This window comes from Carassius auratus, chromosome 19 (assembly GCF_003368295.1).
Source record: "Carassius auratus strain Wakin chromosome 19, ASM336829v1, whole genome shotgun sequence".
Lineage (NCBI taxonomy): Eukaryota > Metazoa > Chordata > Actinopteri > Cypriniformes > Cyprinidae > Carassius > Carassius auratus.
Genome location: NC_039261.1, coordinates 9,104,969 through 9,120,660, shown reverse-complemented (window position 1 = coordinate 9,120,660; position 15,692 = coordinate 9,104,969). Strand labels below are relative to the sequence as shown.

Here is a 15,692-nt window from a genome sequence, read left to right as displayed (position 1 = left end):
ATCCGTGTGTCCGTAACATTGAATAATGCACCAATCTCTGTGTGAAATTGACAATTACACCTCTTGTTGCGTACCGCTGCGTACAGTATTCATCTTGGTCCGTGTCAAGATGACTTTACTTTCCTCTTCTTAGCTGCCAGAGCTATCAACAGGTAAATTGCCTCCGCTGGCCTGTGACTTGCTTTGCTATCTAATTTCACAAGGTGTATAATCACTGACAACCATTTGTGGAAAAACCGGTCGAAAGTAATTCATTAGAATGCAAGTTAGACCTTGATTTGGCAGGGTCTTTCTCAGGATTGGTTTTGGGGTTCGGTTCGCAGTTTAGATTGATAGTGTGTTTGGGTCGTTGGGAAAGCACATCTGCTCGCTTTTGGTCGTGCGTATTTGCTTGAGTAAGAAGGGACGAAGATGTTGTAACTTCGGTTGATGGTCCAGCTTTAGAGGTTTGGCTCTGTTGAGTGGGAACGGAGCAATTGGGAACTTTGGGAAATATGCTTTCTCTGAACGAAGTAGTAAATCACGCATTGCTCTTGTTCCGAAACAATTCAGCCATTTGTCTTTATTAGGAGTTTGTCAAGTGTGAACGATGACATTCAAAGGGAGGATTTCAGCCGTTTATGTATTTAATGCCTCCCTCATGTCTCGGTCTAGTAACAGATTTACTGGATAGTTTAGGAAAGACTGACCATATGATTTTTGCTCTTGGATGATCCTTCCTGAGCACAAAATCACCACTTTAGGACCAAAGAACGCAGGGCTGCATTTCTGAGCTGGAAAAGAGTGGTTTGGATATGTTTTCAGTTTGGAAGTCAAAAATGTCCTGAAACTTGACTTGCTAAAGTCAAAGTTTGTTGTTTTCACGCCGTGTTCCCTAGAGTGAGAAGGTCAGGTTTTCTTGTTCTCTCCTAGCCGCGTGTTTACACCACAGGAATAGTGTGTGTTTTTTTTTGGTACGCTTACCGTACGTCGAACCTCTGAGTTTAGACCTGAGGAGACATGTTTTGAGCAATAGTGCGGTGTTCTTGATATGTTTAAAATGGTTTGGTTATTATTTTATGGCGATGTAATGTGGTACTAATCGTGATTTACTTGTATAACTTTCGCCTCCCCAATCCAGCTTGTCTCTAGTCCTGCTGAAGAATTAGCCCTCTAGTGTCAGACCGTCCTGTCAGCATGGGTCTAAAACTTGTTTTTTTGCCACTCATCTCTTTTGTACATCTTCTTATCATTTTATTTTAAATTGAATTTGCTTTTAATAAGAAACCTGACAATCTAATGACCATCTTTTAATAGAAGCCTATTTCCCGCTGTTCATAGTGAATTACAGTTGTACACCTGCATCCTTTCAGACTTACCAGGAAGAAAGGTTAGGAGTAATCAGTGTCTTCCCCTTGATGTCCCTACTGAATAAACTGTAAATGAAGAGCTGCCAGAGAAGATAAGGCTCAGTGATGAAGTTGCAGATGACGTATTATTAGGGTTGTCAGTCAACTAAATATTTAATTGAATCAATTGCACATGCTTGTTAATTACATGATTTAAATATTTTATGAAAAAAAAAGCTCATGCTACTGTGGCATAAATGTGACATATTACCTGGTAGTATGTCTATATTAACATGCACTACCAAAAAAAAAAAAAAATACAATAAATAAAAAATTTGCCATCACAGGGATAAATTACTATAATGGATGTAAAAAAAAATAATAAAAATGCAGCCGTGGTGAGCATAAAATACTTTTTTTTAATTATAAGGTGCTTTGCAACGATATTTAAAACCTTAGTTTAAATGTAGAATACATATATATTATTTTTTATTTCTTTTTCTTTTTAGGTTGTTGCTTAATGCTATTTTAGTTTGAGTATTTTGTATGTATTTACTGATGTTATCATAAATATAAGTTATTCTTATGTTTTGTAGTGTATATAAACAAACAGAAGCCATTTATTTCCAACAATGATGCCAACTCTTCAGATAAGCGAAGTAAAACAAACTTGTTGTTCTTTCACGGTCCTAGTTCAGTTCAGTGTGAGGGAGTGAATGCGGATGGAAGTGTGTCAAACCAAAGACACTTTTAGACGCAGTCGGCTTCCAGTGTAAATTCATTACTCGTGCTCTAAAGAACTCCTGCGTGTTAGCGATCATTAGTGAGAGGACTCTGGCTTCTTGTGCTGCTCGGTTCATGCTCTGTATTTTTCCTCACCTCATTGATTTTTCCTCGAACGGCCTGTCCGGTTAGTCTGCCCCTCTCCTTTCCCAAGAATTCCCTGGGATGCTGAAATCTCTACAGTGTGCTGTTGCCTGTTTTTGTGCGGCTGTGTGGGAGCGAATGTGTTCTCATTCCGCTTGGGTTTATGTGTATGTGTGAGGGGCTGCTGCCATGGAGATGATATTTTTCTTGTCCTCTCCAGCAGTTGGCTTGCAGTGATTTACTCCGTGGCTTTGCATAGCTGCACTCCTCATGGACTGAAATGATTGGGGAAAAGTCCAACTCTATTGTCAGGAGCCAAGGAGCTCTTTGATTCGGCTCCAGAAGCTCCGATCCTGCAGGTTTAATGAAAGGAGCTTAGAAAAGAACTTCATTTTTTTAGCCACTGCACTTTGTTTGGACATATAAAGAAACACCTTTAGGGGTTCTTTCATTACATTCAAATGGAGAGGTTCAAAAGAGATGTTTTAGTTTTTCAGACAGCAGGATCCAAATGTTGGTGACCACATATGAATGTAAAAATATATATTATATGATATTATATATATATTATCATATTTAAATTTTTACATTTTTACATAATAATATTTCTTGCATAATTACTTATATAAGTTTTTATATTAAATATTTTTGACCATCCTCTATTATAATTTAACTCTATTTTTTTACATTACATTTGTTTCTTAATTTTTCTGAAATTCAGTTGTATTATTTGGTCCAGATGTGCAATTATGTGCAACTTAGACGTCACTGGTAAAGGTCTGGGTGCAAAAACTATTTTTCTGTCATGGGACTGTCACTTTTTAAATTGCATGTTATTGATCCTGCTGTTACATTTTCTGGACAAATGCATAGTTATAATCATGAGCAGAAGAAAATCGCCTGTTCTCTTCATTGCTCCAAGGTCACAGTTTCTTTTGAACTACTTAATGCAGCTTCTACCGCCCACCAAGTCAATGCAATGAGGTCATATGTAGAGCATCCTTGATTAAAAATCTCCACAGGTTTGCTTGACAGTGAACATCATGTCCAGCCGTCATTCCAGGAACCAGAGTCTATTTTCTTATCATTGAGTCTATTTAGATGCACAGTAATGTCTCAGATTAGCTCAAATAAATGTATTTACTGTGATCTGAGTTATTTTTTTACATTGAAATGTTCAAAGGTATGTGTTTAATCCATATTTTGACCTATGATTAATAAAGCAACCTTTGCATTTAAAGTACTTTACACATTGTTGGGTTTTTCAAGCATTATCCATGTAAGATTGTGCATTTAAGCACACTCAGTATTCCCTACACTTCACTGATTGCAAGCGTTTGAGCTGATACTGTTAACATAATTTTATGACCCAGGTCTCACAGGAAGTTGTTTTTTTCAGCCCAGGTTTAATATCTTCTTTCCTCTCTTTTTCCCCTCATCTTTGTTCATTGTGAAGATATTAAACTTTTTGGTTGCTGTCATGTGACAATCTGAGGCGTTATATGCTCACACACCGACTGCTTCTTCCACATTATTTATTTCCTGATACATGGTTTGGATGTGCGTTCCCCTTGGGGTTCAGTAAGTTTCCCATCAGCGATAGGGACGTCATAAAATCTTTCATGTTATGTGCGAAGAAAAGGGTAAAGGCAGCCTGGAGCTCTGTGGATTTAGCCTCTGTGAAATATCAATGTTTTGTGTGTTCTGCAGCTGAAGTCATGATATGTACACCCAAAGCTGGACGGGATTTGTGAGTATACAAACTGAAGCACGATGCAAATCTAGTTTTTAAAATATACACGAAAAAAAAAATGTTTTTCATGCACTTACTATAAAATCTAAAACTGGTTTGCCTTTTACCATGGGATTTTTTTTTTCTTCTCTCCAGTGCTGATAAGATGACGTGAAGCCTGCACAGACACAACTCTTGAGCGATGACTGTGACTCTAGGGTTTAACCGAGCACTGTTATATAAAAACACTCTTCCCCTATATAAAAGCTCTCTTCTCTGAGCGCCAAACATTAGTCTGCTGGCTGCGCTGAACATCCGCTGAAAATCCCATCAATCACTGGCGCTGAGGTCTTCTTTGAAGCTTTCTTTTAACAGTCCCAATACTTTTGCCTTGTTCCATTTACCCATTTTCCACCAATAGGGTGCCAAAGCTGGTGCCCAATCAGGAATCCGTTTTAGGAAATCAGTTTCCTAAAAATGATGGAACCAATGGTTTCTCTCAGCTTTACCTCACAATCCTTCTGGTTGATGGTACTTTGCAAATTTCCATCAATGAAAAGGTGGTTCCGGAGTAAAAAATTGTGCCAACCTCTGAAACCAACTGAGAAGATCTGTGAACGTCATATTTTAGGGGGTGGGATAATGCTAGCAATTAAGCTTTCAGAACAGGGTGACGTAAAACAAAATACGTAATTGATGAATGTCCCACGCCTTCACTGCACATCGACTTTAGCCACTCAATTTTTATTGTGAATATGCCAAGGTTCTCACTCACCCTTTGCCTTTTTGTTTCATTTCTGTTTTGATTTTTGGTGTTTTTGTTTTATGTTATTTTAGATTTGCTTTGACATGAGTTGTTTGTTGTTTTTGAATTGTTTTGTTTCATGCTTGTTGTTGTTTTTGTTTCGTTTGGTATCGTTTGGTTTTGTTTTGTGTTGTGCATTTATCTTGTTTGTTATGTTTTGTTTTTTCGGCAAAGTTTTGGCTTCGGCAAACCTGCAACATTTTAGTATGAAGGATTTAGTGGTCTTTGGCAAGAAAAGGCAGACAGGTGGAGTGTTTCTTTAGAGCATTTGGCTTTTTGCACAGGAGGTTCCTGTGTAAATGCTTGTTTGTTTTCTCTAGAGATGACTTACAGCGAGAGTGCTGAGGTGGAACTGTTTGTATAATTTGCTCATCAATGACACGATAATTATGTTGTATCACTAAGAGCCTGCTGGAGTATCAGTCCAGAATAAATCCCACCTGAAGGGCTTTTGTATTTAGTCACTCTCAGTCACGCTGTGCATATATAGACATTAAGATCAGTCGCCCACATTCACGCTCCTAATGCACTCATCTCTTGCTGCGCTCATCTCCGCAGGTCATATCATCATTCTCATCATAAGTATCCTTCTCTTTACATTCGAGCGGATGCATAATGACCAAAGCAATGAAAAGCAGCACTATGAATTCACAATGAACTGACGTAGAAGTTTTCTGAGCTTCCTGTTTTAGTTTAGTTTGGTGTATGTCACATTAATGGGTAGAGCTTCTGTCAGGATAGATGATGCTCTTCTAGGTGGTGTATTTTGATGACTCTGATAGGTTTCCTGTTTGATTAAACTCACTTTGGTATGTCAGGATGAACGCTTCCCCTGATGAGGAGTGACAGCTGCTTTGTTGCTGGAAGAGCTTGTTATTAGTCTGATCATTGTAAGACTGTGTGTCAAATTCATTATAGTTTGAAGATTAAGACACCTAATGGGGGACAAATGTAATTTTAATGAGGTTATAAACTTTGGAATGTTCTTTTGGTTTAACAGTATTGGACAACTTGAAAGAATAAAGTATTTAATTAACTTGTTAGTGTATTAGCATAGCATGGTGAAATGTCAGGGTCAAGGTCCCAGGATGATTTCTAACAACTGTAGCTGATGACAGAATGGAGCAATTTGCAGTGGTTGTTGGTTCCAATGGTTTCGGCCACAAGAAATGTCATGTGTGACTGTTGCAAAGTTCTGTATTGCTCATTTTGAATGCTTTTGATGAAAATGTCCTTTTAAATTTAGTCAGTATTTCATCATTTTTATAAGAAAATAAGATCCTGGTTGAAGATAAAGATAACGCGCAACATGATGAAATCGTGTGCCAAACTGTATTAGACTAACCTGAGCTCTTTTCAAAATGGCGTATAATGAGTATATCGGAGTATTAGCTACTGTGCTGTGAATTCTGTGTTTTTAGATGATTCCAGTGCAGAGGGCTCAGACGAATCTACCGTGGACCGCAGCTATGTGAAAAAGAAGCTTGAACATGGCTTAACGCGGATCTGGCAGGTAGGGAGTGCGCTCATTTACTCGTTTCTTTCTCTGTTTGTTCTCCGTTCCTCCATTAGCTTCATGACTTGCCCTCCCACCTCTCGCCCTCCACTCTCTGCCCCCAGGATGTCCAATTGAAAGTGAAAGCCTATTTGCTGGGAACAGACGTGTCCAACTTCAAGTACGACGACTTCATTGTGGTTCTGGATGTTATCAGCAGGTAGGGACCAACTTCCTCATTAGTGCTAATTGGATTGGCCTGGGCGGACCAACTTCAGCATTTCCCCACCATCCCTTCTGCCTCATGAGAAACTCTCCTAAAGAAAAAACAGGGCCAGGGGGCATCAATGAAGCCGCTTGTTCCTCAACAAGAGGGGTGGTGTGGTCACCCCCATTAACACGGCTCAATTAAAAGGCCATTTTGTGTGTGAAACCACAGCCCTGTGTATTGATCCTGCCTTGGGGTCACTGACTTGTGTGAATAGAAGCACCATTTTCTGCCCTCGCTGGGACATGTGATGTCAAGTAACTCTGGGGTTAATTAGAAGTGAACTGCTTTCTTGTCTGTTTTTTGTTTTTCTTTGTCGACTGATAGGTTGATGCAGGTGGGAGAGGAATTCTGCGGCAGCAAGTCTGAGGTGTTGCAAGAGTCCATTAAGAGACAGAGTGTAAACTACTTTAAGAACTATCACAGGTAAGATAAAAAGCTCAGTTGCAAAAGGGATTCACTAAAGTGCTGTAGTGATTATGTATTTTTGTAGGGTTATTGCAGACTGTATTTCTGTGACCAGCATCTTGCAAAATGTGTTCATCAACTTTTGAATTCCTTTTGGAGCTTAAATACAATTGGCAGATGTAAAAAGCTAAAGTTTGGCTATAAACAAACTACGTCACAGTCGCATGACTTAAATGTGACCGCTTATCAAGCTTCCAAAAACTCTTTACAATTTTATTTGAAATGTACAATTTGAAAACTTTGAGTTTTCAAGAATCTGAGTAAAACACCATGAGGCTGTAAAAACGGACTTGATGAGTTTGCCTGTTTGGCATGTTGTTTTTAATGTCCCCGTCCCCGACAAGCTCAGTAGTCCCATTAAGCCCCTTGTTAGTGACTGCCTTTTTCAAGACATATAAAAGTTTTAAAAAAGCATGAGTGATTTGCATGATGTAGATCAAAACGTGAAAATGTCTTGAGCTTGTGTTAAACAGAGAAATGTAACCAACCAGCCAACCCCCCCCACAAAAAAGCCCATTGACTTCAGGATGTAGAAAGTCCAAAAGTGCTAGTTTCCAGGTACTTATTCCCACAGCACTGTTTTATGGCCACTGATAGTGTTGTTTATTTGTTCATGCTGTTTTAGTGCTGAATTGACTTATTAAACATGCAAATGATTTAACACTGCAAACATGTTCTCAATGTCACAGTGTTCACTGTAGCTCTAGATATTGCATTGCACTAGCAAAGGTGGGTAAACTTTTTTTCACGGTTAATTTGAGGTAAATTGGCCTCAATTTGCTCATGTCTTTCACAACATATTATTGTGCATTCAAGCAAATACTGTCCAAAACTACTGACTCACTCACTAAACATTGAATGTTGTGTAGTTGGAGTATATTCAGATAGAGATAGAGTATTGTGGACTATGCGTTATATTCCAAATTATAAAAGAACACTTGAAATGCATTCCAAATATATATATAAACAGGGGTTTGGAAACTTATGAATTAATGTGCTTTTTTCCAATCAGATGTAGTTATCGGTCTGAACAGAGCTGAAATATCCATTCCTGCTGCTGAAGTCAGCATTACAAAGACCTTTTCTGCTTGATGAGATGGAGGACGTTGAAAGAGGGCATCTTACCATTATTTCTGAATATTCAAGCAGTTGGATAGCATCCATAAAGTGATTATCTGTCAGTCCTCTGAATGCTTAATCTCTGCTGTCAATGCATCACCATTAACACATTGTGCCATTACAATATATATTTTACCCTCTGGCTTAGAGGACAAAATGGATTAGTTTCTCCTTAAAGTGCTGTAAATTTGAACCATTTAAACATATCATGAATTGACTAGAGATGGTATTTAAAAACTCAAACACTTCATTTGAGTCTAGAGAGCTCATCCCACCCATCCCATCATGTTAACTGCCAGTATGTTCTTTAGAGATTAGTGGTGGCCTTCCACTTTTTGCTTACTTAGCGTTCAGCATGAATTATTATTTTGGATGTTGATGTTGTGCAAGGCTGCTGGCATTGACCTTGTCTAGCAGAAGCCACTTTGACACTCATTGTGGCATGACTTGCTCTAACCTTCTTCACTGATCGACTCTTGAACTGATTCTTGAACTGTTTCTGCCGGCCCATTTCTTTTTCAGTGAGCTGAATGGCAAAGGGTATTCAGTTAACAAAAGCCAAACTCTTGTCATTTCTCCTTGTACCCCTGCAGAACCCGCCTCGAGGAGTTGCGAATGTTTCTTGAAAATGAAACATGGGAGTTGTGCCCTGTGAAGTACAACTTCAGTATTGCCCAGCTTCAGGTAAGTCCTAATGCCACAGAAAAGACTTTGAAATGCAGCAATGTGACTTTTATTCATGACTGATCTCATCTAGCTGGCATCGCTGGCAGTCTTTAGGGATTTCACATTTGCATATGAAGATGAGGCAGAGAGTTTTTGTTCTGGGCGTGCTTCGCACTGACAATCAACACATGGCTACAAGCCAAAGGCACATGAACATGCTTTCTTACAAAACAAGCGCTGTTCATAGACACGTTCTCATGATTCGCGGGTCAAAAAGTGTTCTTTATGTGAGCAATGCAGGAAATGAGATAACTCCGCGGTGGGTGGTTTTCTAACCAAACAGATAGCTTTTTTGTAGATCATATTCTTTCGGTTTTCCCATCTTGCTGTAATGGAGCACTTTTATATGCATTTTAAATCTAAGGAAAGGCTTGACAACTTGATGAATGAGGGTAAGCATCATCACTGATTGTATTCCAACATAAGCTGTTTTCTCTTCTAGTCAGGGTGTCATCTGTCTCAAAACAAATTACACCCTGGAAGGCAAGTATATTCACCCAAGAGTATCTGTCGAATAAACCGAAATGCATCTCTTTCAATTATTATATGCTAAACAGGGTCTTTGGCTCGATAAAGTGTTCTCTGATAGACCTTTTATGCTGTTTTGTGCAGAGTATACAGGTATTTTCTCAAAAGAAGTGCCACTAGTTTTATATGGTAGAGAAAAGCGGTGTTGAATATCACATCAGTGAATGGCATAATCAGTGGTGCTTTTTAATGAGCCGCATTTGCATAACGACATCTTGCTGGAGCTTTAATGTGCAAAGTAGTTTAACTGTGAGCAGCTTTAGGTCACTTGGCGCTCAAAGCTTTTGCACTTTCACCCTTGCAGCATATAAATGCTGTATCAACTGTTAAAAAAAATAAATAAATAAAAACTATGTTTTGACCTGATTTTATTAAAATGAATATCACATGTTCATTCTTCAATTTCAAAGTGTACTGGGGCCTTTACTTCCTTTTTATCTCCTCCTTGGACATTTAACTAACACAAACAATTCAACTAAACCTACAGTAGCCCGCCAAATCTCCATCTAACCTACTTTTTGTTAGCTTTTTGATCTGTATGATATGAAATCTGATGTCTGAGTTTTGTTTTCCCCTTTTTCAGGAGTTCAATTTCATGGGTCAGTGTCGTTCTCCTTCAGTATCTCCCAGCAGGCAGCTGGAATCCACTGAGCTGGTGGAGCTTTCTCTGTTTGAGCAGTACCTGCAGGGAGGAAATCCTTTTGAGATGCAGATCGACAATAAGGAAGAGGAGACCGATGATGTCCTGGCTTCTAATGGGGTAGATAGTAGTGTGGTTGAAACATTATTGTCATTCAGAGCAGCATATACAGTAGGTTCTAGCAATGTTTAAAAAGTCAAATTACAGTAAATTCCAGCTGTATAAAGCCCCTTTCACACTGCCATTCTGGCAAATACAGGGGTAAAGTGTTCCGGCAATTGTTCCCGGGTCGCTAGATTTTGCACTTTCACACTGCCAGTGATTACCCGGGATATGTGCGTGCTTTCACCCACAACCCGTAAAGATCCCGTAACGACACGTGACATCAGGGCGTGACGTGTAATGTACGAGTCGAAAACATTAGGCACGTTATACTTTCACTGAAGCAAGCAATCGATCTCGGCGTCAGCGCGTAAAGTGAGGAACTAACTGATCTCTGCTTCATTACAGTTTGCACATATTTTTTCGTCGCGAACGTTGATCTTCCTTCAAAACAGCCGTTAAAAGAGTCGCGCAATAACGCGCGTCATCACTTCGACACGGAATTAGATCTGGCTTTTGTTCACACAGCACTCGTCCCAGGTTGAATCTTGCAATGTTACTAGGTCCCCGACCCGGGTTCACTGCGGGAATCAATCCCGGGACATAGTTGCTTTCACACAGAAGGCGACCCGGCAATGTTCCGGCAATATGACAGGTTCGACGTGCAGTGTGAAAGGGGCTTAAGAGAAAAAAGATGTCTGATTTTTCAGACGTTTTGTTTTGAATCTTTCAATGTAGCTCAGTTTTTTTTTTTTTTTTAAGTTGTCATCAGATGACCATTTGATATGATTCTTTAGGGTCTTAATGAAAGGTCTATAAAATACTTTGGTTAATTTTTTTTTTTTTACATTATTAGGAAAGGCGATTTGCACAGATTAATAAAAAACCATTATACTCACTTCATCTTTAGGTGAAACTGGATCACTAATAATTCACTTCTGTGTGAGGTCACAAACAAGAAGCTGAGAATGGCTTGATTTGAAAAAGGGGATATTACTGTATTTATAGAGATAAAAAAAAAATACCAATGAATGGATTTTTATCATTAGGGTGGTTGTGTACACACACTGCCAACACATTTATGTTCAAATAACATCAAAAAGTGAGTTTTGCATCCGATGACCCCTTTAATAATTTGTCGTATTCATCTAATTATTGCCTGAGAAAAAATTCTAAACTCTTAATCCATTTATATTTCAAAATTTTCCTACAATATTAAACAGTTCAACAATATTTCTGCTGTACTATTTGGCATCAGGCTTGAGCAAACAAGCATTTTAGAAGGGTTTATGGTTACACTTCTATTCTCATTCTTATTAGATGCTTGCCAAGCTGGTTGCTGAAAAGGAGAAAATAAATGAGAGTGAAAATTTGATGCGTAAATATTTTGTCAAATTAAATGGCTCATTGTTCTTATAACTGTTGACAGAGGCCATTAGTTCTATGTGGAGAAAATACTCATCATTATTAAAGCTTTGATGTGCTTGGCATCTCTGATGATGATCCTGTAATGAAAACAAACGCTGTATGTTGATGACTGAGAGTGCGAGGCCTTGATACAAGTGCTTTTACTCCGAGAGAGAACAAACTGTTTTAAGTATTCCATGCTGTTTTGTTAGTCACTACGTCTATCAGCTTTAAGGTAAATGTGTTTAAGGTTAGAGTTATCTGTTGAATCTGCATCACGTTTTTTTATACTGGTGCATTGAAGGCCTTTTTTTTTCAAGGTCAGCTCTGAATCTCAGAGAATTAAAGTGTTAGTTCACCCAAAAATGTAAATTACATCATTAATTACTCGCCCTCATGTCATTCCAAACCCGTAAGACCTTTGTCCAAAGTGCAAACAATGTATGTGGGGGTCATGTGTGTTTGGAACGACATGAGGGTAAGTAATTAATGACAGAATTTTTGTTTTTGGGTGAATTATCCCTTTAAGGCTAAATCGTTGTACTATCTTTATGATACGCTTTGTTTAGTTTCATAAATTACAGATCAGTTGCCTATTGATGCTTCATTCGTACTCCTAAGACGATATTTTTTCCTGAACTGAAGCCTTTTTTAATAATGCAGTGTAACTGTGTGACCATTGGTTAGTGCAGTACACTTTGAAGTGGTCATATGACATTGCTATAAAGAACATTATTTTGTGTATTTGGTGTAATTTTAATTTGCTGTTTAAGGTTAAAAAACACATTATTTTTCACATAATATACATTATTGTTGCTCCTCTATGCCCCGCCTTTCTGATACACATCGATTTTTACAAAGCTCATCGTTTTGAAAAGCAAGGTGTATGCTGATTGGCCAGCTATCCAGTGCGTTGTGATTGGCTGAATGCTTTAAGTGTGTGAAGGAAATGTTGTACCCCTTGACATACTGTGATGCTGTCTCCCTGCCCGACAAGACAAAACCAATGAAACCCATTATAAACACGGCATTTTTTGCATCCAGTGGGAACATAATTGCTGATTAAAATGACTTATACTGTCGTTCGTGTAGACAAAAAAAAAACTTTTGTGCATTTGTGTTCTGAGAAACGACAAACAACAAGCACTAGTCTACTGCTCAAAACTTACGTTTGAATCATCAGTGGCAAATTCTTTAATTATGTAAATGCACTTACAAGCTGTGTGTCAGAAGCGCCAGACTATCCTTGCAAAATTGGAATAGCCCCACTTTATAGAAACAGACACCGTATTGTAAGGCAGGAAACAGTCCTCCGTAAAATGTGTTGCACACATCTGAATATTTGTGTTGAACTGTTCTGGAACAGTGTTGTAAATACAACTTAACCACTGATTTCTAATTGTGACCACTTTTGGGAGTCCAAACAAAGTAGTTTTGCTTTCACAACAAAACACACAGCGTCTCCACAACATGGCGGCGGCAACAACGAGAATAAAAGTTATGCCTTCTTTTTTTGGGGGGTTAACATAAGGGCGGCATAATGCAAATCTTCCCACAGAGTGATGTAGACGTGGGGGCAAGTTAGAATGAGATGTTTTAGGGGTGTGTGGTTGACTTATCTTTTATAAAGAATATCTCTTTGGATATGAGACTTTAATCTTTGCAACTTTACAGGTCTTCTTTATGCACCAAGAGCTGGTAACACTCCAAAGAGAAAGGGAAAATTGAAAATCGCATCATATGACCCCTTTAAAAATGAACCAATGGCTCAACAGCAATGCTTAGTATTTTACTATTCCTAGGGCCTAGGGCAAGGCTCCACATGTAGTCATTTCTCTGCCTTACCTCTGCTTGTTTGTACTAGTTTCCCTAATAGTCTTAGCAGACCCAGTGTGAGTGTGGTATCAATAGGGAATGTATACAGTTACAAACATAACCTCGGTTCCCTGAGATACAGGAACGAGTACTGCATTGCTAGCTGTGTTATGTAGTTGGACGACTTAGTCGTGCCTTCAGTCTAAGTAACCTGAATCCTATGGCGAAGAGCACGCTTATATAGCCAAATGGCCCCAAATTCTGGCGGGCTTTGTGGCCATAGGGTCATGCAGCACTGCTGCCAAGACATTGGTTCATTTTTTAAGTGTACTGCATGAGCCAGTGGCTGTGCAGTTACTCTGCGTTATTGAAAAGGGCTTCAGTTCAAGGAGAAAATATTGTCTTAGCAAACTCAGTATTCATTCCCGTATCTAAGGGAACCTAGGTTACATTTGTTACAGAGTATGTTTTCTACTTTATCTGTTGGTTTTACTGGTCTTAGATAACTTCTGTTTCCTTTCTCTGCAGTATGAGTCAGATGAGCTGGAGAAGAGTGTGTATCAGGACTACGACAGTGACAGTGATGTACCTGAGGAGCTGAAACAAGACTATGTAGATGAACAGACAGGAGACGCTCCAGTGAAGAGGTCAGTACTGAGTCATCATGCAGATGCTCACATCACACAGGATCACCTCTAAGTTCTGTATACTAAGTAATTGCCCACCAAATGGTATGTCGACAGTTAGTTTACATATGCATGGTTTGATAATTGTCCTGTTGGCATGTTTTCATAAATGAGTGTGCTGTAGATCCAGGTCACACATGAATCGGTTCACTAACCCAAGACAAGGTCAGGAGGCAGCAAACTTCTCATTTATGGACTCTTGTTCCCTCTCAGGCAGCAGAAATCATTTAAATTCACACTGTGTACAGCGAACACACAAGCTATCATTAGCCTCTTATCAGCAAGAAAGGCTTTAATTATTTTATGAAGAATGAGCCTTTTAAGTCCACAAGGCTGCCGTTTAGAGCCATTCGGGGCTTTGAAGTTAAATAAAACAGTCTCAAGAAGATTGTTAAAATGTCTCCTTTTGGAATTACATCACGTGGTTGTGTTTTGCCAACTACATGAGTGTGCAAACTGGCTTTTTTTTTTACATTTCATAATTGCTCTCGGCTTGGTATTCGTGTCTAAGTGTGATAGAAATGTCATAAATTGAGGAAATGATTAGGAATGTGATTAAGCAGTGAACCCTGATGAATATTTGATGCCTGTTTGTTCCTCACGAAGATGACTGACAGTTTTCCCTGCAGTAAATCAGCTGGCACATTCCATGTTGTGACACTTCATTGTTAGAGACTGCCACATTTTGAGGGCTGTAACGTTTTGCATATTTAAAATGACATAAGCTTTCTTAAACGCAATATGGTGACTCTTGCTCACAATCTGTGCCTTTGGTGCTTGTTTAGAATACATCTGGAATATTTTGGGTTCAAGCGGGGTTCAATACAATTTAAGCTCTGTTGACAGAATTTGTGTTGATAATTACTATCGCTAAAGAAATAATTTCAGCTTGCCATTAATTTTTCTTAAAAAAAAAAAAAAAAAACTTTTTTATTATTTAAACTTTAAATCTTGGATACAACTTTACACAGAAATGGTTGGCAAATAAACATGTTCACGTTAAAGTCATGTAAACGCACATATTGTACATATGATCTGTGATAAATATCATACATTCATCTATTCTGCAAAACCCAGTACACCCACTTCAGTTAAATCTGAACCCAGGTTAATGACAGAAGTGTGTGAATGAGACTCTTCAGTTTTAAAGGTCATTGAACTCCAATGCTCCTAATAATTTTGGATCTCAGTGTCCCTGTTCTGTCCTCCCTTAATTAGCGTGTCCAGAGAGACACTTCGCAGCCGGAAGAGGTCCGACTACAACTTGAACCGAGCCAATGCCCCCATCCTTACCAACACCACCCTCAACGTGATTCGCCTGGTTGGTGAGTAATTGACCTCTGAGCTTACACTCATGCCAGACTGATGGTGCATGATAAAGTTGACCCTAAGCAGAAGACCACAGTTTGCCCTCTTATTAACAGGCTAATAGATCAATTACTATGAAAGAGGTGCGTTCTTGGAGTCAGCTGTGTTCTGTTTCAGCTTCCGGTCATTAACTCCTTTCTGAGCGTGTGCCTGCTCATCTCTTCAGGTTCATTTGAACACTTGTTTGATGTGTTGAATGAGATAAAGGCTATGACACCATTCATCTTTAAATGTTCACTTTAAGGCAAACAGAATCTAAATAGAATATATATATATATATATATATATATATATATATATATATATATATATATATATATATATATAATATAAAATGC

The 15,692-nt window shown here is 38.7% G+C and overlaps 1 protein-coding gene across 3 annotated transcripts in view; it reads left to right on the top strand.

The window, feature by feature from the left end:
* The window catches only part of LOC113119375 (syndetin-like), a 123,701-nt gene that overhangs the window by 56,887 nt on the left and 51,122 nt on the right, over window positions 1–15,692 (top strand). For 2 of the 3 annotated variants that reach the window (XM_026288806.1, XM_026288804.1), the window contains exons 14-20: window positions 6,154–6,245; window positions 6,353–6,447; window positions 6,823–6,921; window positions 8,676–8,766; window positions 9,920–10,096; window positions 13,829–13,947; window positions 15,205–15,311. In XM_026288806.1, coding sequence (XP_026144591.1) covers window positions 6,154–6,245; window positions 6,353–6,447; window positions 6,823–6,921; window positions 8,676–8,766; window positions 9,920–10,096; window positions 13,829–13,947; window positions 15,205–15,311 — 780 coding nt within the window. The other variant, XM_026288807.1, reaches the window with a different exon arrangement.